The 25,115-nt window shown below is 38.3% G+C and overlaps 1 protein-coding gene across 2 annotated transcripts in view; it reads right to left on the reverse strand.

The window, feature by feature from the left end:
• Nucleotides 1–25,115, reverse strand: part of epha4 (EPH receptor A4) — a 180,307-nt gene that overhangs the window by 24,929 nt on the left and 130,263 nt on the right. For both annotated transcript variants that reach the window (XM_062976569.1, XM_062976568.1), the window contains exons 6-11: nt 22,613–22,737; nt 21,329–21,488; nt 18,840–18,951; nt 12,158–12,216; nt 7,808–7,921; nt 4,397–4,582 (exon numbers count right to left, since the gene is read on the reverse strand). In XM_062976569.1, the coding sequence (XP_062832639.1) occupies nt 4,397–4,582; nt 7,808–7,921; nt 12,158–12,216; nt 18,840–18,951; nt 21,329–21,488; nt 22,613–22,737 (756 nt within the window). The remainder of the gene's footprint in view (nt 1–4,396; nt 4,583–7,807; nt 7,922–12,157; nt 12,217–18,839; nt 18,952–21,328; nt 21,489–22,612; nt 22,738–25,115) is intronic.

The following is a 25,115-nucleotide window of genomic DNA, read 5'->3' on the forward strand; positions in this document are numbered from 1 at the left end:
CTCCAAATTATTTTAGAGCTTTCCAGGTCACCTTCTTTCACTGAGGTGCTAAGGTGTCAGTGTGATTCAGAATCGGATTTTCTAAACACTCTTGATTTCAAAATGTGAAGAAAATTGTTGAGAGGATGAAACAACTCCCACGGCCAGGTTGTGTTGATTTGAAGTTGTTTAGCATAGGAAAATAGTAATACAGTAAGGGTAAATAAGAGATAACAGAAGTGTATAACATTCTGCATGATATGAAGAAAGTAAATAGGGAAAAGCTGTTACCACTGACCTAGAACCCGAGGCCATGCACTGAAGCTAGATTTTGTGCCATTTGCTATCATAAGATGCAATGATGGAGCCCCGCTTGTATAGTTTTGAAAGGGGAATGGATATGAAAAATTGGGTTGTTACTCAGTACGGTCACAATTGGGACATTTTCCCTGAACCAGTACTATTTGCTATGGTCTCAGGGATACTGATACTAGAGGTGGGAAAATCAAGGGCATTGTCGCCCTGAAAATAGAACTTTGCTACCTCAAACAATTTCTTCCTTCAGGCACTAATTTTTGTTAAGCATTACAGTAGCATAAAACTTCAATTGAGAATACAGAAATATTAGGCATTCAAATAAAAGAGGCAGACAAAGTGCCTAAGGAAACGTGAACACAGCAAAAAGTCCCTTTTCAGTGTTTCACTCACTCAGGAAGCTGAAGGAAAATTTCACTTGATGGGTAGCATTAATATTTGGGGAACAAAATCATCATTTTGCCCCAACACAATGGGGACTACTCTAGTATTCCACATCCTGCTTCTGGCCTTCTCTTTGTCAACTAGTGGTATACTATGTGAATAGAATGCTGAAGTCTCTGATTGATTCCAATATAGGACTTATGCACTCGAGGCCCCTAGTTTGTAAAGATCAAGATGGGATCTTATAGTTGGGTACAGGAACATGCTGAGAACAGTACCATATATATATACATATACCATTTGTAGATGAGATGGGAGTCTTCCTACACTTATGAGGAAGAGGGATCTGTTTAAGTAAACAGAAATTATTCCTGACCAGAGCAATTTAATGAAGGCAAAATAGGTTTTCCATTTAACAAAGGATATGTATCCACCAGCGGGAACTGCACAAATGTTTGGCTAGCAAAAATTGGGCCCTTGTGAAATATTTTCATATTGAAAAGCTCTTATAATTGTTTCTACATTAGCACATTTTTCACTCAGCAGGTTGCTTCCACTTGCAATTCTACGAGGAGCTCCTATTTCAGAAATAACTTGTTTTGATTAGAAAACAATATGCTAAGGAATATTAATACCCTGTCAATTTTGCACCTTTGCATTTTTTACGTTTTTGTTGTTTTCATTAGGGACAGCTAGTTGAAGGCCGTTCTCGGAACATATATGTTCATGATTCCCATGGCACCTGAAGACAGTGCCAAACTATTCAGTTTCCTGGTCTCATTCCACATTTCTGCATGCAAACTAGTCTGTATGTGAATTGAAAATCAGGCATCTGTAGCCCTAACTATCTTATTTGCATGAACAAAGGTTTCTCTTTTGCTCACTCTCTATGTGTGCAAAAATCTAGGACAGCTGCATCAATATGAGCTTAGAAATTCTGGCCAGGAATTCAAATACTTAAAGGCAAAGGCTGCGGAAAATCACCCTCTTGATATACAAGCATTTACACCTCCTGATATTCATCAGTGAGAGTGGAGCTCACTCAGACCAAATCTGCATATTTCCCCATGTCATTTACTCTTTGCAACTGTGACTAGTCACTTGACAGAACAAATAGATCTAAATGGATTTTAATTAACCTTCTGCAATCAAAAGGTACTTTGTCAACTTAAAGTAATAAAGATACACTCCTCATTTGAATATATTAATTCTTAACTTTGTTAGTCATTAAACCTATGCAGAGAAGTGCTGCTGTGAGAGAAGGACTAGATTCAATGCTCTTTCTCATCTTATTGGGCTTTGATTTCTCCAGTCAGCTTGTGGTGGTTCCTGTGTGGTACTGGGTAATGTGGAGGTATACACTTTGTATTGGACTATTTCAACTATTTGGTTTAAAGAAAAAAACAGAAAATGATGTTTATATTGAAAATATGACACACTGGAGGCAATGATTAATATGTCTTGATGAAGGAACTACCATAATATGACTGTACAATTAAACATGCAGTATGAAAAAATGGATCCAAAGAATCTACCCACAAAGGCTGACCACAAGCTCTAAAAAGAGTGTGTTGTCATCCTGAGGTCAATTATTAAAAGTGCCTGATTCACCATTAATAATGCATTAGTGCTATCTTGCTAGCCTGCACTCCACACGCTCTCTCCCGCACAAAACACACACATCAAAATGACCCCAACCATCTATCTTGTGTTGTAATTTCAGGAGTCTTAAATGTACCCATTAATCACCAAGACTCTGTAAACCTACAGCAAAAAATTGAGATGAATGTCTGCCTAAGTAACCCTGTTTAGCAAATGGTGGAGGCTTGGAGGTGCCTCTGCTGGCTTACAGCAAAAACATAAACTTTAGGGAATCAGGCAACAGATTGACTAGGTTTGGCCTCCCACCTTCTGTTGGGAATTTTAAATCATTTTAATGCAGTGACAAGTGCATTATGCAAATTCTCTCTCATCATTTATAACTGTTACAGCTGTAACAGCTTGGGGGTCAAAAGCCTCCATGGGATTTCAATACAAAGATCCCCTTGTTGATTCTCTGTTTCACTAAGGTGGTATGAAAATACTGTCTCTAGAGGGGGAAAATACTACAGCTTAAAACAGAAATAACATTTTAAAGGGAATAGATCTGTAAAATCACTTAAACTGTTCAGATATCAATCTAGGCTACTATGAAACTTCAGGAGGCCCTAAATGTTACAACCAAGCACAATTTTCAGCAAAGAAATTCACAAGCTTTTCTTTACAATACTTACAATACTTTACAATACAATACTCGTGACTTGAAATGTAATCAGTGTTCTCATTATCTGCTGTTGGATTTGATTACAAAGAATTTTTAAAAAACAGATAAATGTAGCATTACAGAGAAAACAAGCACTTGTGCATCTTTTTATCTGCCCACATGTAATTAACAATATTTATATTCAAGATATAGGATTAAATTCAATGTTTCACTTGCATACATTTCCGAACTCTTCTCCCTCCATCTTGTAGACCTCCATGTTGCCTGAAAATCACTTTTGGATCATTCCCCAGCCCTCTAATTTGTTTGGACAGGCAAAAGGTTGACTACAATGGGGAAGGGGCCCGTTTTTGCTTTGCTATGGTAAGAATACCATTAGGAACTATGATATACTTTTGAGAACCTGAGCTCCTTATGTAATTAAAACAAGGACTTTTAAATAACAAATACAGTTGATAAATGTCCTATTCTGTAATGGGCAATGCTCAAGATTACCTGGAAGCACTGATAAAGTGTAATGGGCTTAGTCAAGCCAAAACATCCAGTAAAGTCTTTGGTTCTAATAAAATGAATCACAAACTGAAAATTCAACAGCTATTTTCCTTCCAACAATACTGGCCTGGCTGTTTTACAGCTAAACCCAGTGATCTCTCTGGAGCAGGGCCATCTCAAACAGTTAGGATCTCTACAGCATACTCCCCAGCCCCTGGTTTTTTGTTCTGGCAAGCTGACACAAATTTCACAGGTGCATTTGAATTCTAGCCTAAAAATCATGACTGTGAAGTTTCACTCTATTTTTAGTGAGACCAGAGTTTGATGGTACAGTGAATGCTAATAGTCTTTGTGGGGATAGGGGAGGGGGTATATACATGGACAGATGTGGCTCAAAATGGAAATAAACACATGAAAGAAATCAGAAGACACATATAAAGGAAGTCTCCTTCTGTACAGTGGTGCCTAAAATTCCTCAAGCATGTAATACTGAAAGTTTACTGTGCTGTGACTCTGACAGAATATTTTAGCTGCTTTGATTACCACCTGCTTCCTTCCAACCCCATAAAAACTCACCTTGAACTTAAAAGATGATTTTCAAAATGCCCACTAGTACAGCAATAAAAAGACATGCGAAGGAAAAAAAAAACATTCAAACCCAAGCATCCTTTCAGCAAAACTCCGCTAAAACCTTGCAGTGTTATGTTTCCTTGTAAAATTATGCACAAGTTGCTTGGAGATAGAGTATCGGCTGTAACAATAAAACCATTTATAGCTGACAAGAAGATTAATGACTGCTCCTGCACTGATTTCCTCCTATTAGCTATCAGTGGATCCATCCCATCTGTCATTTCACAGCAAGACAGAGGAAAGCCCTGTACAGATTTAATTTCATAGTGACTTTGAAACTGTTCTGGTTAAAGGCACGGTCACACATGGTGTAATAGATCACGGCCTACTTACATTTTGTAACAACTCCTTCCAAGTGGATAATGTTGGGGTGGTCAAACTGCCCCATAATGCTGGCTTCACTCAAGAAGTCCCTTCTCTGTTTGTCTGTATATCCAGCTTTCAGAGTTTTGATAGCAACACAGATCTCCCTCTTTCCCGGAACCTTGAGACGGCCGCTGCAAACTTCACCAAATTCACCTATGGAGTGGAGAATGAATTGATCTTGATAATTTATAGAATAATAGACTTGGAAGAGACCACATGGGCCATCTAGTCCAACCCCCTGCCATTCAGGAAGAGCACAATCAAAGTATCCCTGACAGATGTCCATCCAGCCTCTGTTTAAAAGTTTCCAATGAAGGAGCTTCCACCACACTCCAAGGCAAAGAGTTCCACTGTTGAACAGTTCATATGGTCAGGAAGTTCTTCCTAATGTTCAGGTAGAATCTCCTTTCCTGGTCCTAGTTTCAAGGGCAGCAGAAAACAAGTCTGCTCCCTCTTCCTTATGATACTCTTTCACATATTTATTCATGGCTATCATGTCTCCGCTCAACCTTCTCTTCTGCAGGCTAAACAGACCCAATTCTTTAAGGCTCTCCTCATACGACATGGTCTCCAGACTTTTGATAATTTTGGTCACCCTCCTCTTGACACCTTCCAGCTTATCAATATCTCTTTTAACTGTCCAGAATTGGACACAGTATTCCAGATGAGGTCTAACCAAAGCAGAACACAAAGGCACTATGACCTCCTTCTATCTAGACTGGCTGGGATTTCTGGGAGTTGTAGGCCAAAACACCTGGGGATCCACAGGTTGAGAATCACTGATCTAGACACTATATTCTTATTTATGCAGTCCAAAATCCCATGGGCTTTTTGAGCAACTGCATCACATTGTTGGCTCATGTTCAACTTGTTGTCCATAAAGACTTCAAGATCTTTCTCACATGGACTGTTGGTCAAGCCAGGCATCACCCATCCTGTATCTTTGCATTTCATTTTTTTCTGCCTAAGTGTAAAATCTTGCTTTTCTCCTTGTTGACATTCATTTTGTTATTTTTGGCCCAGCTCTCTAATCTGTTAAAGTAATTTTGAATTCTTATCCTGTCCTCTGAAGTATTAAGTATCCCTCCTACTTTTGTGTCATCTGAAAACTTGATAAGCACACCCTCTAAATTTTCATCCAAGTCATTAATAAAGATGTTGAACAGAACTGGGCCCAGGACCGAACCCCGAGTCACTCCACTAGTCACTTCTTTCCACCATTGGTGAGCACCCTTTGGGTTTGGTCGCTTAACCAATTACAGATCCATCAAATAGTAGTATTGCCTAGCCCTTATTTGACTGGTTTGCTTGCAAGAAGTTCATGGGGGACATAATAATAATAATAATAATAATAATAATAATAATAATAATAATAATAATAATAATAATTTATTTGTATTCCATTCTATCTCCCCAAGGGAACTCAAGGCCTTACTGAAATCAATATATGCTCATCCACAGCATTTCCTGCTCCTACCAAGCTTGTAACTCTCTTGAAAAAAGAGATAAGATTAGTCTGGTATGACTTGTTTTTTGAGAAATCCATGTTGAGTTTTAGTAATCGCAGCATTCCTTTCTAAGTTATTGCAGACTGCCTCCTTAATGATCTGCTCCAGAATCTTTCCTGGTATTGATTGTCAGGCTGACTGGATGGTAATTGCTTGGGTCCTCTTTTTTTTTTCTTCCCCTTCTTGAACATAGGGACAACATTTGCCTTCCTCCAATCTGCTGGGACTTCTGTTCTTCAAGAATTTTCAAAGATTATTGCTAGAGATTCTGAAATGAATTTTGCTAGTTCCTTCAATACTCTTTGATGTAGTTCATCTGGCCCTAGAGACTTTAATTCATTTAGACTTGTCAGGTTTTCCTGGACCACTTCTTTACTTCTTTTGGGTTGCATTTCCCCTATTACCTCATCCACTCGATATTCCTCAGGTTGAACCCCAAACTCCTTATGGAAGAAAACTCAGGCAAAGTAGGTGTTAAGCACTGAGCAGCTCTGCTTTTTTCCTATCCCCTTTTTAACATAGCGCCACCTTCTCCTCGCAGAGGCCCTACCATTTCCTTTTTCTTCCCTTTTCTACTGAAATAACCAAAGAACACATTTTTATTGGTTTTAATCTCTCTGGCAAGTCTGAGTTCATTTTGTGCCTTAGCCTTACGAACCTTTCCCCTCCATATGGTGGCTTTTTGTTTGATTTCCTCTTTAGTGATTCCCCCCCCCTTTTTTTTTTCCATTTCTTGTACATGTCTCTTTTAAATCTTAGCTCAGTTAAAAGTTCTTTGGACATCCATTCTAGTTGTTTTACACTTCTCTTATTTTTCTCCTTGCTGCCACTATTTGCATTTGTGCCTTCAGTATCTCACTTTTAAGAAACTCCTATTCATCATTAACTCCTTTTTCTTTTAGTATTCCTGTCCATGAAATCACACTCAGTATTTCCTTAAATTTCCTGAAGTAGGCTCTTCTAAAGTCTAGAATGTGTGTTTTACTTCTCTTAGTTTCACCCTTCCATTGTATCACAAGCTCTAGGAGCACATGGTCACCTAAAGATCCTACCACTTCTACTCCATTGATCAAATCCTCAGTGTTGGTTAGGATCAGATCCAGAATAGCTGATCCCTTGTTGTCTCGTCTACCTTCTGGGCAATAAAATTGTCTGCAAGGCAAGTGAGGAATGTGCTGGAGTTTGTGCTCTTGGCAAAGTTTGTTTTCCAACAAATATCAGAGTAGTTGAAGTCCCCTATTACTACTATGTCTCTTCTTTCTGCAATTCATAATGAACAGTGTGCAATTTTAATTCCACAAAGGTCTGCCTCTGTTTATTTCATTAACCTTATAGATGTGTCTCAACTGACTACAAGGTTTAGCCTACATTGGGATAAATTGCCTCTGCATCTGTCTCTGTTCTATGTTATATGGCATTGAATGTTTGCCTTATATGTGTACAATGTGATCGCCCTGAGTCTCCTTCGGGGTGAGAAGGATGGAATATAAATACTGTAAATAAATAAATAAATAAATAAGTATTGCACTTTCTGGTTTGGGGATTTATGTTTTTATCTTGTTTTGTTAACTTTTTAAACTTTCTTCAGTAAAACTATCAATAAGAGCTAATGAACACTAAAGTGGCCTCACATGACTAAATTCATTTGTTGATAAGTTTCTTCCCACAACTTTATTCAAACACAATTGTTTAGCCATTCTGAAAATATTAGATATGTATAGATGGAAATGAGATCTGTTCAACCAAGGGGCCTGGCCATAAAAGTAATTGCAAGAAGTTATAATCCAAGTAAGTTTTCTATCACTATTAATCTTTTTTTTTTTTTGCTAACCAACTGTCCTTAACTAAAAAAAAGATATCTTTAGCTTACCAACACCAATGACTTTTTCAATCTTTATGCAAGAAGCATCAATTTCTTTGGCAAATTCTCGTACAGCTTGGTTGGGATCTTCATATGTGAAGGGATCGACATATGTTCTAACACCTGTAATGCAAATATGTCTTGTCAAAGGTTGCTGCTTTATACATGCAAGTCATAAAATCATAAGCACACGTCTACAAAAGATTGGTGAAGAAAAACACACATCCAAAAAGACTGTGTAGTCTTATTATACAGAAGTCTATCTTTCCACATATTCAAATAAGTAATCAAGTTTTGCCCCAGGGATGAATGCCACTGATAGAGGAAATATATTAAAGGCAACTTCTATAACAAATAAAAATTGCTTTTTAAGGGGGAGAGGGAGTATCAGTACAATGCTTCTATTTTCAGTAGGTTTTATTAGGAGCAATAATGGGTAGACATATGTCATATTAAATTTCTTTTAGAGTATTTCTTCCCATATGGAAGCGACCTCAAAAGGGATGTCTAGAAAAAGTGACTTCCACAAATTCTGTTCGCAAAGAAATAAATTGTAGGTGGAATCTGAATTCTCTCTTGAAGATTACAAATAAACAAATACTTCATCTCCAAACACACACACACACACACACACACACACACACACAGATATCCATCCTAGCGACTATTCAAAAGATGTTTTCATAGGATAATGTTACTATGATTCTTCAACATGGAAAAATTATTTTAAATAATTTGTGTGAACAGTAAAACTGAGCAAGTCAATGATACAGCAGTGTTTTTACATGCATATTTATTCACCAGCAGTACAACCATTCATCCCAGCAATCCGAGAGGAAATAAAATACATGCACATAAGATGAGAGGCACACATATTCAAGTATCAGATTTCTGTGTGGACAGGCACTTTTCAGTCAGCTTTCTATTCTATATATTTGCCTATTCAGGAGTACGTTCTATGCTGACGTCAATGAGATTTATTCACAGGGAGCTGGGAATAGAGATGTGATTACAGGTTTGTAACCGAAAATCTTGAAAGTCTTTTTAGATATCTATTAAATGGCTGAAAAAAGCCTGATAGGCCCTACAAATTGTGTCTCCTTAGTGTCTTTCCAGCAGCAGGCAAAGACTTTTTCATTTAACGGAGGGCTATAAATGCTGCACGGTTGCAAATTATATTGTGTAACTTTACAGCATGTGCTTTTAAGATGGTCATAATTTAATTTTAATGTTGGCTTTTTCTATGTTTTTAATTGTAATCTTTTCAATGTTTTAAGTACAGCATATCAATAAAAAGAACAACAACAGGCATGGATCTTTTGTGGTTATGATAAATGTAAGTGACTTGGGTTAGGCACAACAACTGAAATATTTAAAATGTCACATACCATCCCCCATACCCAAAAGAAGTCCTGTAATACTGTACAAAGAGACATTAAGGACCTCATCACATTAGGAAATAATCTGTTTCTATCAGTATGCATCCCATAGTTTTTTCTAACTGAATGCATACTGAATGCAGATGGGATGGATACTGACCCCACCACACTCAAATACTACTATTCATAACTTCATTCCATCATGCCATGGAAGGCTGGTTCCTCCCAATCCATTTGAAAGACCTCCTATGTTACTCTGTGACTTTTTAAAATTATTATTATTATTCTAAATCTGCATAGTGACATAATCTCAGAGTCCCAAATTACTGCTCTTGTGAGATTTGAAAACGTACTCGCATCTGCGCAGTAAATGTACTTGCCTGATCACTACCTTTTGGTGCAAAATAAGGAGAACTATAGTACAGAGATTTGAGGAAAAATCTTATCACTTTTCTAAACCATTGATTTATTAATTAGATATGGCTCCTTTGTTCTATCTACTGATGCTGTGGTTGCTACTTCAGTTTTACGAGGCTGAACTCAAGGCAATTCAGAGGTAACAGCAGCTTCTGACAATGCCGCTTCTCCTTCTGAGGAGGCATAATAGTTAAAAGTAAAAGTATGTTATTTTAATACAGATACAAGAGAGGAAGAAATTGAACAGATTCCTGTTAATTTTTTAATGAGGTAAAGTGGCAATTTCCTGATTTCCTTATTGCCTGAGATCTTTCTCCTTTGATGTCTGAAACAGAAATGGCAGCTGCTTCTGTCATAAAAATTCCAGGTTCACAAAACTCTGCCCATCAGACACACCCTCTGATGACATTTCATATCATTGCTAATGGGATGCATACATATTTCCCATTCAGACACAAAAACTGCACTTTAGCAACAGAAAACTGTGTAGTTTTTCAAATACTACAATCTGAATATTGTCTAGAAATACTCCATTTCTGCAAAGTTTTGCAGACGGATTTTGATGGATTATTAATGGGATGGGGCAAATGTCATGTGATGGGACCCAGGAGAAATCATCCTCAATCATCTCAGAAACTGAGTATTTTCTAAAGTGATAAAGTACCTTCAAGCCTGTGAAATGTAGTTTGGAAAGGTGAGTAGCTCTATGCCAGAGAACTCAAAAGGCCCTGCCTTAAACTTCATTTCCCAGAATTCTACTCAGCATCAGAAAGCACCAGTCAAGATAAGGGGGTAAAGGGGTATCCCTTACTATCCAGGGGTTGGAACCAGGGCATTTGTGCCCGGTTCAGGCACTTATCAAGTTCCTAGGTTACCGAGGCCCATTCCCCGGGATCCTGTTTGTCCACCGGAATGGCAGCTCTCTGACCAGGTACCAGTTCATGGCCATCTTCCGCAGTGCTCTGTGGGATTTGGGCCTCCCATCATCTGAATACGGGGGTCATTCTGTCAGGATTGGGGCAGCCACCACAGCGGCTGTAGGTGGGGTGCCAGTGGATGTTATAAAAACATTGGGGTAGTAGAAATCCTCTGTGTACACCTCATACATCAGGCCTGGCCTCCTCCCTGAGGCTACGAGGTCTGCCGGCTGCTCTCCTCCCTCCCTACAGGTCTGCCACCACAAGCAAGGAAGGAAAGCCACTGAGCAAGGAGCAGCAGCAAGCAGCAGCAAGCAGCCAAGGAAAGCAGCACAGCGGGACAGCATTGACAAGACTGTTTAGTTGTTGAGGAAGAAGCTGCACAGGCCACTGGGACTTGCAATTAACTGCATGGCAGATTGCTGGGACTTGCGATTCTCAGATTATCTGCATGGCAGTTTGCTGCGACTCGCGATTTTCTGTTTATCTGCATGGCGGATTATTGGGACTTGTGATTTTCTGCATGGCAGAGGATGACTGATTATGGTGGCAGTTGCCATCTCCCATTTCGGGTGTTTGAACAGTGGGATGCAGCGGGTCTAGGGAGTGATCAGAAGGGATCCCACCCCCCTTTTTTGTGGCATTTGGCATGGGCCCTGGATCTGGCTTGTTTACTCCCCCCCCCTCATTGGTAGGAGGGGGGAGTATCCGGTGGTCCCCTGGGGTGCATAGGTACTGATGACCTGGTTTGGTTCCGGTAGCACGCAGGTTTGGTTTGAGGCATCGGTCAGCAGCAGGCTGACCGATCTTTGATCCAGGACCCATGCATGGCAGCTAACCCTTGTACTATAACCAATAAAAAAGTTGTGGCCTATTTCATACCCAAAATATGCTTGAGTTTGTGTTATTCTTGGATTCTTCTCCCCTATACGGAGGTATGTTGCCCATACATATGCAAAGTAAATCTTTGTGCTGTGCTGGAAAGAAATCCCTAAATTGAAGTTCTATAGATTAATATGAGAGGCATTCAATGAGATAGCTGCTGTGGCTTCTTCTTTTTTTTTTAAAAAAAACTTTTTTTTGTCAAAACTTTAAAAACTTCCCTAACATCAGTAGATATATGAATATTTCTGAAAGTTGGGGGGAATGATCCTCTGTTATCTTGTGTCACCATATAGAACATTCAAGGAGATAGCTCTTGTAGTTTTCTTTTAAAATGTTGTTTATAAAAACTTTGAAAATTCCCCAAAAATCCATGGATAAGTGAAATGTTCTGAAACCTGATGGGTTTACAAATAAATGTCTGCAAATAAAAATGTTCTTTTAACACAGAGAGCATCTTCCAAGTGAAACCATTTTCTTCTGCATCTTAGATCTCTATACGTTCCGTACTGCCAATATATGATCACATGCTTCTTTTACAAAAAAATGCCTTGTGTGTGAGGGATTTAACTACCAAGAGAGAAACTACACATGCAATGCCATATACAAGGCATACAAATGTTCGGATTTTGAAAAAAAAAAAAACCTTGCAGACTATTGGAATATGTTATGAAAATGTGCCCCCCCCCCCAAGAACACTCAGAGAGGACATGCTTTGTGAACCACATCGCCACATCGCCAAACCAAGCATAACTGTCTTTTACCTTGATTCAAATGTTTCTCCTCATCTGCTTCTTGCTTCGCCTTACTATATTTGCTCCGTCTGTTGAAATGAAAAAAAGAGCACTATACATCAAAATAAATACTTTACATAATGGTGAAATGCAAGTCTTCCAGACCTGCCAACACTTGCATTAGTAGACGTGCCAAAACATGTTCTCTCTGCTCCTACAGTCCATGACTTAACCTAAACTTAAACTTACTTGCAACACTAGAAACTGTCAACTTACTTGTATTGCATTAAATATTATGATCAAGCAAAACAATACTCTGCATTTGGAAAAATCTGTTTTTTGTTTGTTGTTTTTGTTCATGCATCAACATGGAAGCATTTCTGTGTCAAATTTGGAAACACTAGTTGAGTTTTGTGCAGATCTGTACAAGTATGTAGCAATTATGGTATTTGAATGTAGTCACTAGATCTGCAAGTAAAATCTAGTTGATGTTTAAATATAAATTACAGACATATACCTGATTAAGCTGTTTTCACCCTCCTCATGTGCATATAAATAACATATTATTCTACAGTTGCATATTAAGACTATTCATATTATTGCAAAACATGTTCTATGCATAATATTTATAACTTTAATTTCCCAATAAGGGCTTTTATAAACGTAGCAGCACAGATCTAAAAAAAATCTAATAAAAGAAAAGTTTTTGTAAAGGAAGAACTTTGACATAGTTAAAAGAAACTACCAACTTTAGTTGATCCTAAGGTTGCTTTCTGTTCTTGGGTTCTTCAGTTTGGCCCATAAGATGAATATGCCCAAAGATCAAGTATTGCTAAGAAGTATAATTGAAAATTTCCATCTTTGAGGTCTACTACAGCTTTTGCTGCTTTTCCCCATGGAGTCCTAGGATTCCCCAAACATCTACACATTTTAAGGTAAAGGTAAATGTTTTCCCCTGACGTTACGTCCAGTCATGACCGACTCTGGGGGTTGGTGCTCATCTCCATTTCTAAGCCGAAGAGCCGGCGTTGTCCGTAGACACCTCCAAGGTCATGTGCATGGAGTGCCGTTACCTTCCCGACGGAGCGGTACCTATTGATCTACTCACATTTGCATGTTTTCGAACTGCTAGGTTGGCAGGAGCTGGGGCTAACAGCGAGCGCTCATTCCGCTCCCGGGATTTGAACCTGGGACCTTTCAGTCTGCAAGTTCAGCAGCTCAGCGCTTTAACACACTACGCCGCCACCAGGGGCCCCTACACATTTTAGCACTGCCAAATCTACAATGCACACCATCAACACATTTTTAGATCTATATCCTGACAAACTACCTCTGAATACTCTTTGCATAAGGAAACCCTATCAAATTTATGGAATCATTGTAAGTTGATAGATGACTTCAAGGTATTCTCTTTTTCTCGCATACCCATGCTTTCTTACGTGTTTAGTCTTTACTCTTCATTCCAATTGATGCACATTTAATGTGTTTTGTCCCTAAGTTTATATGCAAGAGGGCTTTATCCCTTATATTAGAAGTACAGTACTATAGCAATGAAATGTGCACTAACAAGGAATTAACTTCATCCCTCATGAAGATCGCCTATACAAGGACATCACATATATCAGCCTTCCCCAACATGGCAGTCTTCAGATATTTTGGACTACAGTTTCTGCTATGAACTACTGTCCATGTTAGGTTGGGATGATGGAAGATGTAGTCTAAGAATCCCAATGCACCAGGTTGAGGAAGTCTGTTACATCTTATACAAATGCGTTGAATATAGGAGCAGGACTTTAGAGATCTTGATTGGAATCCTTGCTCATCCATGGAAACCTAAAAATCATAATCTCTTAGCTTCAGAGGAGGCCTATAGCAAATTTTCTCTGAACAAACCCTGACAAGATAAACACATGATGGGTTTGCTTTAGGGTCATTGTTAGTGGAAAGGGACTTGAAAACATACAACAAATACACAGAAACCCAATTACAAACTGAGTTTATATCCAAGTATAGCATAGAAATCTCTCTCACACACACATGTTAAGTATATAAAAATAAGGACACCGTTCATAAGCTGTTCTTTCGAGAAGACGGTCTGGAGACTTCTGGTCCTCCAAATACTGTTTCATTCTGACTTTCTGTCATTCCTACCCACTGTCCATCAACATGATCAAAAGCTGAATGAATAACACATTGCAGCTTATTTGAACTTATTTGAACATGTATCATTCAGGCTCATACTCTTCTAGTCATTGAATTTATATATGATTTCTCTTGCCAGTAGAGAAAAATACACTTAAAGTCCCCCTTTTATTTTGTTTTAACATAAAAGCACTACAAGGAAAATGGATCCACATGTTCTGAAGAAAGAAGAAACTAAAAAGAGGACAAGGACACTTTTTGGTCCTTCTAATTACAGCTTATTAGCCATTAAGAAAGGCTTCCTGACCTACTATTTGCTTCAGTTCTACTCAGATCACCTGTTGAGCTTTTGCTTTGGGTGGGAGACTGCTGGGGCCTATTGTCTTGAAAAGATACTTCCTTCTGTTGCTTCCCACCCAGACACTCATTACTGAGTCACTGGGAGGCCATGGGAAGTTCTCAGGATGCCTGAGGAATACTAGACACAAGCTGGTATTCATAGACAGCTCACCTGAATGACAAAAAGAAGCCTTTGTCACAGCACTCAGCCCCATAATTATAGGGATTTGGGTGACAGTGATTAAATGGGAGGCGGGGTCCAGGAAGGGAATGCCAGCATTCTGAAAAACTGCAGGGGGCAAAGATCCAGGACAGTCCACAGGTGGGACGTTAAGATAAAGGAGAGGTAGGTCTTAAAATTTAACAGGCAGGCAGGACACCGGACAAAATGAGAGCCAAGGCGTATTAGCAGGTATTGTAGGGAAACAGCATGGGACCACATGCTTTTCTCCTTGCCAATGCACCAAAGCTGGCAACTTCGACCTTCTCAAACCACAGTGAGAGAAACAAAGGCAGTAAAAAGCTTAAAAGAGCTTCTTGAGTAACGTGTTGGAGCAGACACAGCGGAGGCTGTAAGCCTGCCAAAACCCATCACTACAAGGACCTCAGTGGAACTCTAGTCACTTAATTCTAGATAGTTTGATTTATCTAGTCTGTGATGATCATAAAAACAGCTTTTAGTGAAACATTATCTAATGAGAAACAAACACAAATGAATCAACACACTGTATCACCCAGTGCCCTTTCGGAAAACACCCCGTAACACTCTGCAGTTACATTTCAATCCTTTATTTATGAAAAGTATTTATGTTGCACCCTACCATTGTAGAAACAACACTGAGGCAGCAAAGAACAAGTCCAAAGCCATAAAAATGTATCAAATAAACAGCTGTAGCAGAATGATCTAGCTGCAGAGGAAACAAGTGTCATGTTCTCTAAAGATCTAACTAGTTAACCACCTAGTAGGGGCCACCTGTGCAAACTCTAATTCTGCCAAGTATTTGCTTTTACACCTCCATGAAGTCAAACTCAGGAGACAATCAGATAAACTCTGTGTGAAATGTCTTGGAGCCAAATGAAAACACTGGTCAAATGAACCAAATTTGATGGAGCTGCTAAGGAATATACCATTGTTGATTGAGTTTCATACAATACTGACATGACTTACAGTCAGTTAATTTTTGTCATGGACTCTATAATATGCGGTGGCACTTACAACAAGAGTGAGCAATTATAGAAGATCTGAGACAATTTTCTGCCCCCGAAAGCCCCTCTCCTTGATTGCCATCAGCAACAAACAAAACACAGAAGAGACCTGTAACGTAACCTCAAAAACTCTTTACGAGCTTGACTGTCATTCCAGGGGCACATTTACATTACGCAATTAAAATGTTATAATCCCACTTTAGCCTGGAAAAATCCTATGGAATCCTGGCATTTATAGTTAATATTCACAGCACAGAGGCGTTAAAAATCAATATAATTTCCCCTTGCCTAGGTATATATATGTGTGTGTGTGTGTGTGTGTGTGTGTGTGTGTGTTAATTGTACAAGAAAAATTGAAAACATGACATATATTCTGTGTCCAGGAAAAAAAAACAGAAAAGGAAAAAAGCTACATTTATTGGCATGCAGATTGCTTAGAAAGTCTTCATTCAACTCTGAAAGACAATTTGGAAGCCTTCATGATGATACTTGGCACCGATTTAAACAGACTGTGGAATGTGCACAACTCCCAAGATAATTCAAAGTTGTGAGATAGTTGTTTCATTTCAGAAGATCTGTTCCCTATATGTACAGCCCCTGATGTCAGAGCTACGTCTTTCAGCCCCAGACGAACAGACTTCAAACCACTGTCTACTGGTTTCCTTTATACTATTCCCACAAGCTATTGGGTAAAGTACCCATTCGAACTCGAAAGCATATCTATTTAGCTGCTTTTTTTGTCCAGTCTGAACTCTTCTAAGCAAGCATTTTAAACCAAAAGAAGTGCCAGCACCAGGCACATCAACTCCAGAAAGTCTGTCAGGTAGCTGGTTCCCAATAGCCTTCCATTTGACAGCTTTATGGCCGATACTAAAGAGAATCAATAGGAGGGCAAGGGGTTGACATTTCATTTTCTAAAAAAAATGATCCATTGAGATCCAATCACTAGGCACTGTTTGTCTACCTGGGGAAGTGGCATTTTTAAAATAAAATAAAATAAAATAAAAACAGAAATAAAACATATATAAAATAAAAATGAGGAGGCAAAGTGGGAGCAATCTCAGAACAACTCGACAGGAAGAGTTTTTCTAGGTTTCTCATAATTAGAATTCCAAAGTGTTCTAAGTATCAGTTCTGCCATAAATAATAAAACAATCAATAAAAGCAGAAGGGGATTTAAGTCATCAGGCTCAGTGATGTTTTCTGTTGCAGTGGCTTTTAATAAACCTATCCCTCTGCATTATATTTTCATACATACAATCTTTTCCTTTTGTCAGCATGTAGGCTGGTGAACCAGCTGAACACCCACTGAAATCCATTACAGTGAATGACTACTTATCAGATAATATAACCACATGGATTTAACTGCTTTTCTTTCTTTTCTTTTTAAAGAAGATAGAAAACAATTTGAAGGAAAGAGAAGAAACATGATCTTATTTATATATAAGATCAGAAATTAAGAGGAGCACTGCTGGATCACAGCAAGCATCCATTTAGTATACCATCTTGTTTGCAAGATAATGGTATGCAGGAAATTCTGGGAAACCCAAAAGTGGATCATAATGGCTAAAAGTTTTGGATTAGAAAAGGTATTTTGGATTACTGTTCTCCAAATCCAATAGCCATCATCATAGTCATTTGTCTTCCTCCATGTATCTTCTCCATCCCATTCTTCCCTCCCCACTTGCATGAAGCTTGTGCATAAGCTTCACAAAGCCTATGGGTTTGGCCTCCTCAGCAATCCCCTACATTATCCGATTTCCATAAGGAACTGAAGACATGGTGGTGTCGGCAGGTTTTTGAGTAATTACACTGGAATACTGCCGATTTCTGGGCCTGAATATATTGCACAAGATTTCCCTAGCCTAAAAAGATACATTTTAATATATTGGGTTTATGGTTCCCATCCCCTTGATCTGGTCATGTAAGTGTTATTTATTGTTATAATTGTATTATTTTACTTTGTTTAATAATGGGTTATTACATTGTTATGTAATGTTTGTGTTGTTTTTATGACTGGAAACCGCCCTGAGCCCCATCCGGAAGATAGGGCAGTATATAAATAAAGAAGTATTATTATTATTATTATTATTATTATTATTATTATTATTATTATTATTATTATTATATTGTCTAAATCATGATAGAGAGAGCTTCCTTCTGACCATTTTTGATGTGTTTCTTGATTTGCAAAGGTGAGAAAGGTCACTTGCATACACTTCCTTGTCATGAGTTTTGAATTCCTAATAATGTACTAGATGCTTGCATGGGAGTCTTCAAACCCACAAGAATATTCTGTTTATCCAACCTTTTCTTTACTCCACTGTAAGAACAGTGCTTTTTTATAACTCCCTTGTTCCTTTGATCTGCCTCCCTGTAGCCACCTCAAATAATGATAGGCAAGCCCTACATGGTAAATTACTAAATAAAGGAAAACTCATTTACAGTTGTATGAGCTTAAGTAAGAGTTTTCTATTCCTGGAGAGGTACATGATGGAAAAGATTAGAGGGGCCCTAGTATATGTAACCAGGCCGGCACATGCAAAGTGGCATTTTATGTGATTTCTTTATGGTCTCTCAGCCACTAAGAAGGCCAAATGATCAGAAAATCAAGAAGGAAACTCTTTCGCATGTACCAGCTCAGATTTAGCGGTCTCCCTACATGATTTTTAAAATCCCGCTCTGGCACTTTTAAAAATGCATTCATTAAAACTCGACATCAAATTACAGTCTCCCTTCAGATCCCATGTTGTTGGCTTGCATCTTAAAACCTCTCACCATCCCATCACTAGAATCAATTTTGCATTTGAAGGGCAAATAATTCTAGAACTATTACCATTACATTACATGCTGCTGTGGAAGCACTGTTGAGAAGATCAAAGCAACACAAGAGAGGGCTTGTGATGCAAATGCACTGTTTATCATGCTAATCAAAGAATTGAGTTTTGTTTGGGGGAGACAAAAAAGCTCCCTCATGAAAGAGATTAGGGTGGGGTTAAGAAAGAAGGCGAGCTTGAATTCTTACCTCCTGCTGATGACAAAGGCAGCAATGAGAATGACCACAAGGACAACACTGCCAGCCACTGAGACCAAAAGAACTGTGGGGTTGGTACCTTCCCCAATGATGGGAGACGGGACTAAGAAGAAAAAAAGATATCTGTTAACATTCTGCCATTAGGCGATAGATAGGAGCAGCACTAGATCACAAAAGGAGCACTCACTTCTGCAGCTGGACTAAAGAGACTGGCAGTTCATGACACTGTTCAAAGCCATTCCTGGGTCTTTTCATTAGGTATTTATTTGTCATAATTTTCTAGGAGGGTCTTAATTAGTAAAAATCATTAAGCTTAATAATGGTTTTAGGGGAAAACCCATTGGAGAATAAGGACTCCCTTCTTCCTCCACATTTACTCTGGAGAATATAATGGCTGATTTAGTGCCTACTGAGCTGCTTCTCATTTTATTGGATTTAAAATGGACCAGATGCTCATTCCTTGACTATGAGCAAGGAGGAGACTCAAACAGAACAATATGTTTTCCACTTCTTCATCAGAGTAGTGCCGTTTCACATTTTCACATGCCATGCCTGAGGGATGTTAGCACTGAAAAGCACGACCTGAACTGATTAAAATTTCTTTGTGCAGTGGAAATTAAACACCCTTTCTTTCTTGTTATCTCAAGAAGCAATCGTACTTTTTGCATTTGTCCAACATATGGGTGGGAGTGCAGGCACACACATATAACCACAGTATATACAAATAAATCCTTTATTTCTCGGTCAGGAATAAAATATCAAATGGATGTAAAACAAGGCACTATTGCATTGAATGACAGTTCTTCTAGACAGCCTGACTGCTGATGGGTTCATCTGCAACAAGAAAGAAGTGAACATGAAACTGCTGGCCCTGCCACAGAACTACTGGACCATACAGCACAGAATTGTCTGTTCTGATAGACAGTAGTTCTCCAGAGACTCTCACTTCCTAGGAGTGATGGGGACTGACCAGCTCAATTGTTCGATAGATTTGCAAGGGAAGAATATCAGGTAGTCATGGACAAGATAAGCTAATCTTACAGACTTTAGTTCTCCGAAATGATCCCTAAAGATCTATTTAGGTCTATTCCCAGAGGTCTCCTAAATCATTTAGGTCTATCCCCAGAGGTATCAGAAATTGAGGTGATACTAAATATGCTGCTGCCTAAGGTGCTGTAAGAAGTGTAAGTTCAATAAAGTACATAATACATATACAATTGTATGAGAGAGTCATCCCATTCAATGTACAAAAGCATGATGGATTGACAAACTGATTATTTCATCCTAGGTGACAGAGTAGTACTTGAGGGTAGCAGACTATTTGAGGAGCATAAGAGAGGTTTCAGGTACACTCAGATCTGTCTTCTATAACCTTGCTACTGTTTCTCCCTTTCAAAGTCTAATGACTGGACAGGTGTTGACTTCTGGCTTTAATTAAAGATTCAACCAGCAGTATTAGGCAACAACAAATCCTCTGATCTTTGATAAGAGAAAGGCAAAATGTGCCACATTACTTGGCCAGAACATGGGGTGGGGGTGGGGTAACATTTTTACCCAATTATTTCAATCAACAACCAGAAAAGTCTACAGTATGGGTTCAGCAGAACAACAAGATCAAATTAGAATAGATGAAACCACAAAATTTTCTGGCCAACTAGAGAGTCATTATGAAAGGTAAGGGATAAACTGAGCCTCTTCTTGAGTTTCTCTGAGTTCCTTATAGTAATTGGAGGCAAACTGAAAGAGAAGCATTTTCACTCAAGTATCTCCAGCATTCAAGAGAACCAACATGAGGCTGATTGTCTACAATACAGAGAAATGGAAAGAGGGCAGCATGGTCAAAAGAAACATTGTGGTGTGACTTGAAGATGGGTATGCCATCCCCTACAAAAGATCATATACTTCCTCATTCCACTCTGCATTATAGCAGGAAAAAGCTGGGCATTTCAAAGACAAAACTCTCACCTATGACTCAAAATGTTGCAAATGCATGCAAATATATATGCACTGCAGACAAATTTACACAGCAGCTTTATTTTTGGCAATTTCGAGCATTCTGACTCAACAAAGACACGTTCATCAGTTGTGTCTGGAAATCCTGAAATCTGAAAAGTTCCCAGTTGAGTACTGCCCTCAAGACCATTTACTCATCCCATAAATATAGTTGGATGGATCCAAATGAATTTATAGCTAAGAGATAATCCACTTAACAGTGTGCTCTGGCATTTGATATAGTTTTAGCAGGAGTAACTACTAAACAAGGCCACCAGCAAGAAAGGCAAGTGTTTGAATTCATATTTTTGAAAATATAAAATCCATCTGTAAAATATCTCCATATTGGGTAAAAAGAACATTCATTTAAATACCATTATTTTCACTGAGTATCTTTTAAATGACCAAAACTGGAGCCAAACCAATCTTTTCTCAAAATGGTGTCAGGGCAAAATCCTTTATGATAGTTTGAGGCATCTTAATATTACCTGTGTTGGTTGTGAACTCAAATGGTCCACTGAAGTCTCCATATCCAGCTGCTGTCCTTGCTCTCACATGGAAGACGTAGGAAGTTAAAGGATTCAAGCCCTTGATATCTGTATTTCTGGCTGCAGTTTTCACAATGCGATAACTACGTTCATTTTGATCCTAACAAAATAAAAGCAGGAGAGAGTAGTTGAGAGGACTTTCTTGTTAATGTTAAGTTGGAACTATGTCAATTTCTTGCCCAACTATAAAGATAAAATTTCCAATGGATTCCTGAACATTTTTCTTTTGCCATGTTTAGAAATATGACAGATTAGTAGGTTACCGTATTTTAATCTTTCCCCTTTTTGATTAGAAATACAGAAAATATACTGGGAAGTTATATGGGTGGGTATTGATGACCACTTCAAAAAGGCAAGAATGAAGTTCTTTGGAAAATGTCAGACACTGTAGTGACAATCGTCCTCATGACCAAGCAACGTTTTATTTTCAATAACCCTTGAATTTCCACTTACCCTTGAAATTTAGGAAGTTCATATCAATCTCCCCCTCACCTCCCCAAAACTTAATTCTTTATTTTGCTTTACTGCTTGGGAAATGTGTCAGAGAAAATTTAATCTTGTTCCAGTGAAAATCTACCTTTTATATCTTAATGTGTGTGTGTGTGTGTGTGTGTGTGTGTTTGTGTGTGTTTGTGTTATATGAGAATAAAAGAGAGAAGGAAAAAGTAATGGTTCACTTTGCAGACAACCTTGAGAGGAAATAGCTCTTTCCATAGCACAGAATTGCATGAGGAACAAATTATTTGTAGAAATAATGTCTCCACATTACTTGGAGGAGGTGAAGAATGTAATTTTCTTTTTCATATTTTCTATTAAAACTATCAAACCTCCACCGTCATTATGGGTGAAAGATATCAGCTCACACAGAGCTCATTATTATTACTGTGTTATATACTTCATTCCTACACATTTGTCTCTGTTGCAAGGCTAATGTTGCACTACTTCTCTGCTGTAGTGATTCTCATTACAAATAGCCCTACTGAAATCAGATCGTTCCCAGGAAGAAAGGGAGGAAAAAATGCCATTGCTACTAAACAGCAAGAAAGGGGTGCAATACGTTATTCATCTGGACTGCTCAAATATAGGAAATGTCAAACAGGATATGATAAAAGCAAAAGAATTTTCCACTAATAACGAGCATTTAAGTGATGATAACAGTAAACCTTTTTGGACCTGGCATCAACTATAATGGGAAAAATGTCATTTGTCCAACATGAATAATACCTTTTCGTAGTACTTGACTTCGTATTCCAAGATTACTCCATTTGGTCTGTCAGGTTCCAGCCAAGCCAATGCCACACTGTGTCTTGTTATTTCTTTAGCTTGGATCAAAGCAATTTGAGATGGAGCTGCCAAGAAAGAAAGATGGAAAATATTATACAGTGGCTCCCAGATGAGGCCCAAGAAGTAGAGAATGTTGAATGGTCTGTCTTTTGCACAAATGAAATGCAAGTTATCTAGGAAACATTCATTAAATCAGCTCAGTACAGCTCTTGCCTTAAGCATGTTGGCATAACAGGAGAATTATTAAAATGTTGTTCACTTATTAAATTGTACTTTACAGTCTATGGGCCTAAGAGACTCCTCCTCTTTCATCACATTGTTTTCATAGCTTTGTGCCCACCCCACATTTTTTTAAAAACTTGGTCTGCTGGTAAGACCTATTCTGGAAAATGACCATAACGAAATGGTTTTCATGCCAGCAGAAGTACACACTCATTCATCAAGTTTGTTGGCTAGTTCATACAATATTGAGACTACCATAAGCATCAAGGAAAAATAAGAGATTACCTGTATAAAAACTGAGTAGTGATTATTAGTGCAGCCAATTAAAAAATGATTTGGATTCCTTGACTTAATGCTCTCAAATTAATTTTAGTATGGATGTAGAGCAAATTATTCTGGATCAATGTTAGCAATGGACAAATCTGCTGGACTGCACTTCCTCTTAATATATTCTCCTTCCCCCTGCCCCAGTAATTTTGTTGATAGCTCCCTACTATTTTTGTAATTTAAAAGGTAGCAAGTAGCAGCAGGATACTTTGATAAGAAAGACTCATGGTCTCATCACACTGACAATGATAAGGACTAGAGTGGGATGTGAAATTGTAGAGGTCTCATCGGCATCTCCCAAGATACTTTAAAAGATTTCAGCCCCAAACCCACTTGCTCCTGCCAAAAAAACCCCTAAAACAACATTCACCTTTTTGCCATCAAATGGCACCCGAGGTGACAAGGAGGAAATTTCACTATATTTTTGGGTCTTCCCATTTTATTTTATTGGGCGGGGGGGGGGGGGGGGGCGTGTTCTAGGAAAACTTACTTTTAACAACAGAAAATGAGTCTAAGATACTTCATGTTTACTTCCTTTTTGAAAAACATCTATATTGGATCTAAACTGGCTGAAAGTGTACCCAAAGGATTGCCTCCTAAAGGATATTTTGAACTAATTTTACGAATTTTGCAAAAAGAAAATTGCAAGAAAAAACAATCTCTGCTGATTTAACTTATTGTTGACCACTTCAGGATAGACATTCTAATGGGTGGTATATGGGCTGTACAAAATTTCATTTTTAATTAGTAAGTCATATCTAATTCGTATGTTTTGTATATACAAACAGATATTTAAAAACATGGGGAGGCACCCACATCAAAACTTAAGAATCAAAATTCACCCAAGACTTTTTTGTTTGAATTTTGCAATGCTTGAAAGCCTATCACAGGCAGTTTCATATTCAGTGCGAGGCAACGCCAAAAAAGGCTGCCATTCCTCGTTAAATCAATGGCCTCTTGCCACGAGGAGAAAAAGCGGCAGGGTGGGACAAGCTGAGTGAACAAGACTGAAAGGGCACAGAATTCCGGGAAATGTAGTTTGGGAAGGTGAGGAGCTCTATGACAGAGAATTAAAGAGGACCTGCCCTAAACTATATTTCCCAGAATTCTGCTCAGCATCAGAAAGCTCAAATGAGGATAAGGGAAAGATTTGTTGCGTCTGCAAAGAGGAGAACTGACTAATACTTCAATACAAGTAAGTACATCTGTCCTGGGCTGGGAAAAAAATCCCTAAACTGAAGTTATATTGGTTAATATGAGAGACATTCAATGAGATAGCTGTTGTGACCTTTTTTAGAAAAAGAAGAAAAAACACGTTTTTGTCAGAACTTAAAAGGGTTCCCAAAAATCGGTAAATATATGAATATTTCTCAAACTTGGGGAAATGATCCTCTGTTATCTTGTGTCATCGTATAGAAAATTCAAGGAGATAGCTCATGTAATTTTTTAAAATGTAAAAACATTGAAAATTCTCTGAAAATCCATGGATGAGTGAAACGTTCCGAAACTTGATTTGCTAACAGTGGTAAATGTGTTCTATAATTGTAGTACATTTCATGCCAATACCTCTAACAATGAGAGAGAAAGGTGCCCCTAAAGTTTCCTCATTGGCACAATTAATTACTTAACAAAAAGTAACAAAAAAGTAGTTAACTTGTTATAGTCACAATACAGACCCTATTCAATTTTGGAAACATTTTAGAAATGATTTTCACCCACCCCCTAATTTTGTAAGATAGGTTTTAATGATTTCCATAGAAAAGCTATGCTTGAATTTGATTTGAAATGTCTGTGGGCAACCGCATTAACTGAATTTCAATGATCCCATAATGAATTTAAAAATTCAATCCTGCCAAGTTTTCAATATTGTAGACAACCAAAAACATTTTTACAA

This window comes from Anolis carolinensis, chromosome 3 (assembly GCF_035594765.1).
Source record: "Anolis carolinensis isolate JA03-04 chromosome 3, rAnoCar3.1.pri, whole genome shotgun sequence".
NCBI lineage: Eukaryota > Metazoa > Chordata > Lepidosauria > Squamata > Dactyloidae > Anolis > Anolis carolinensis.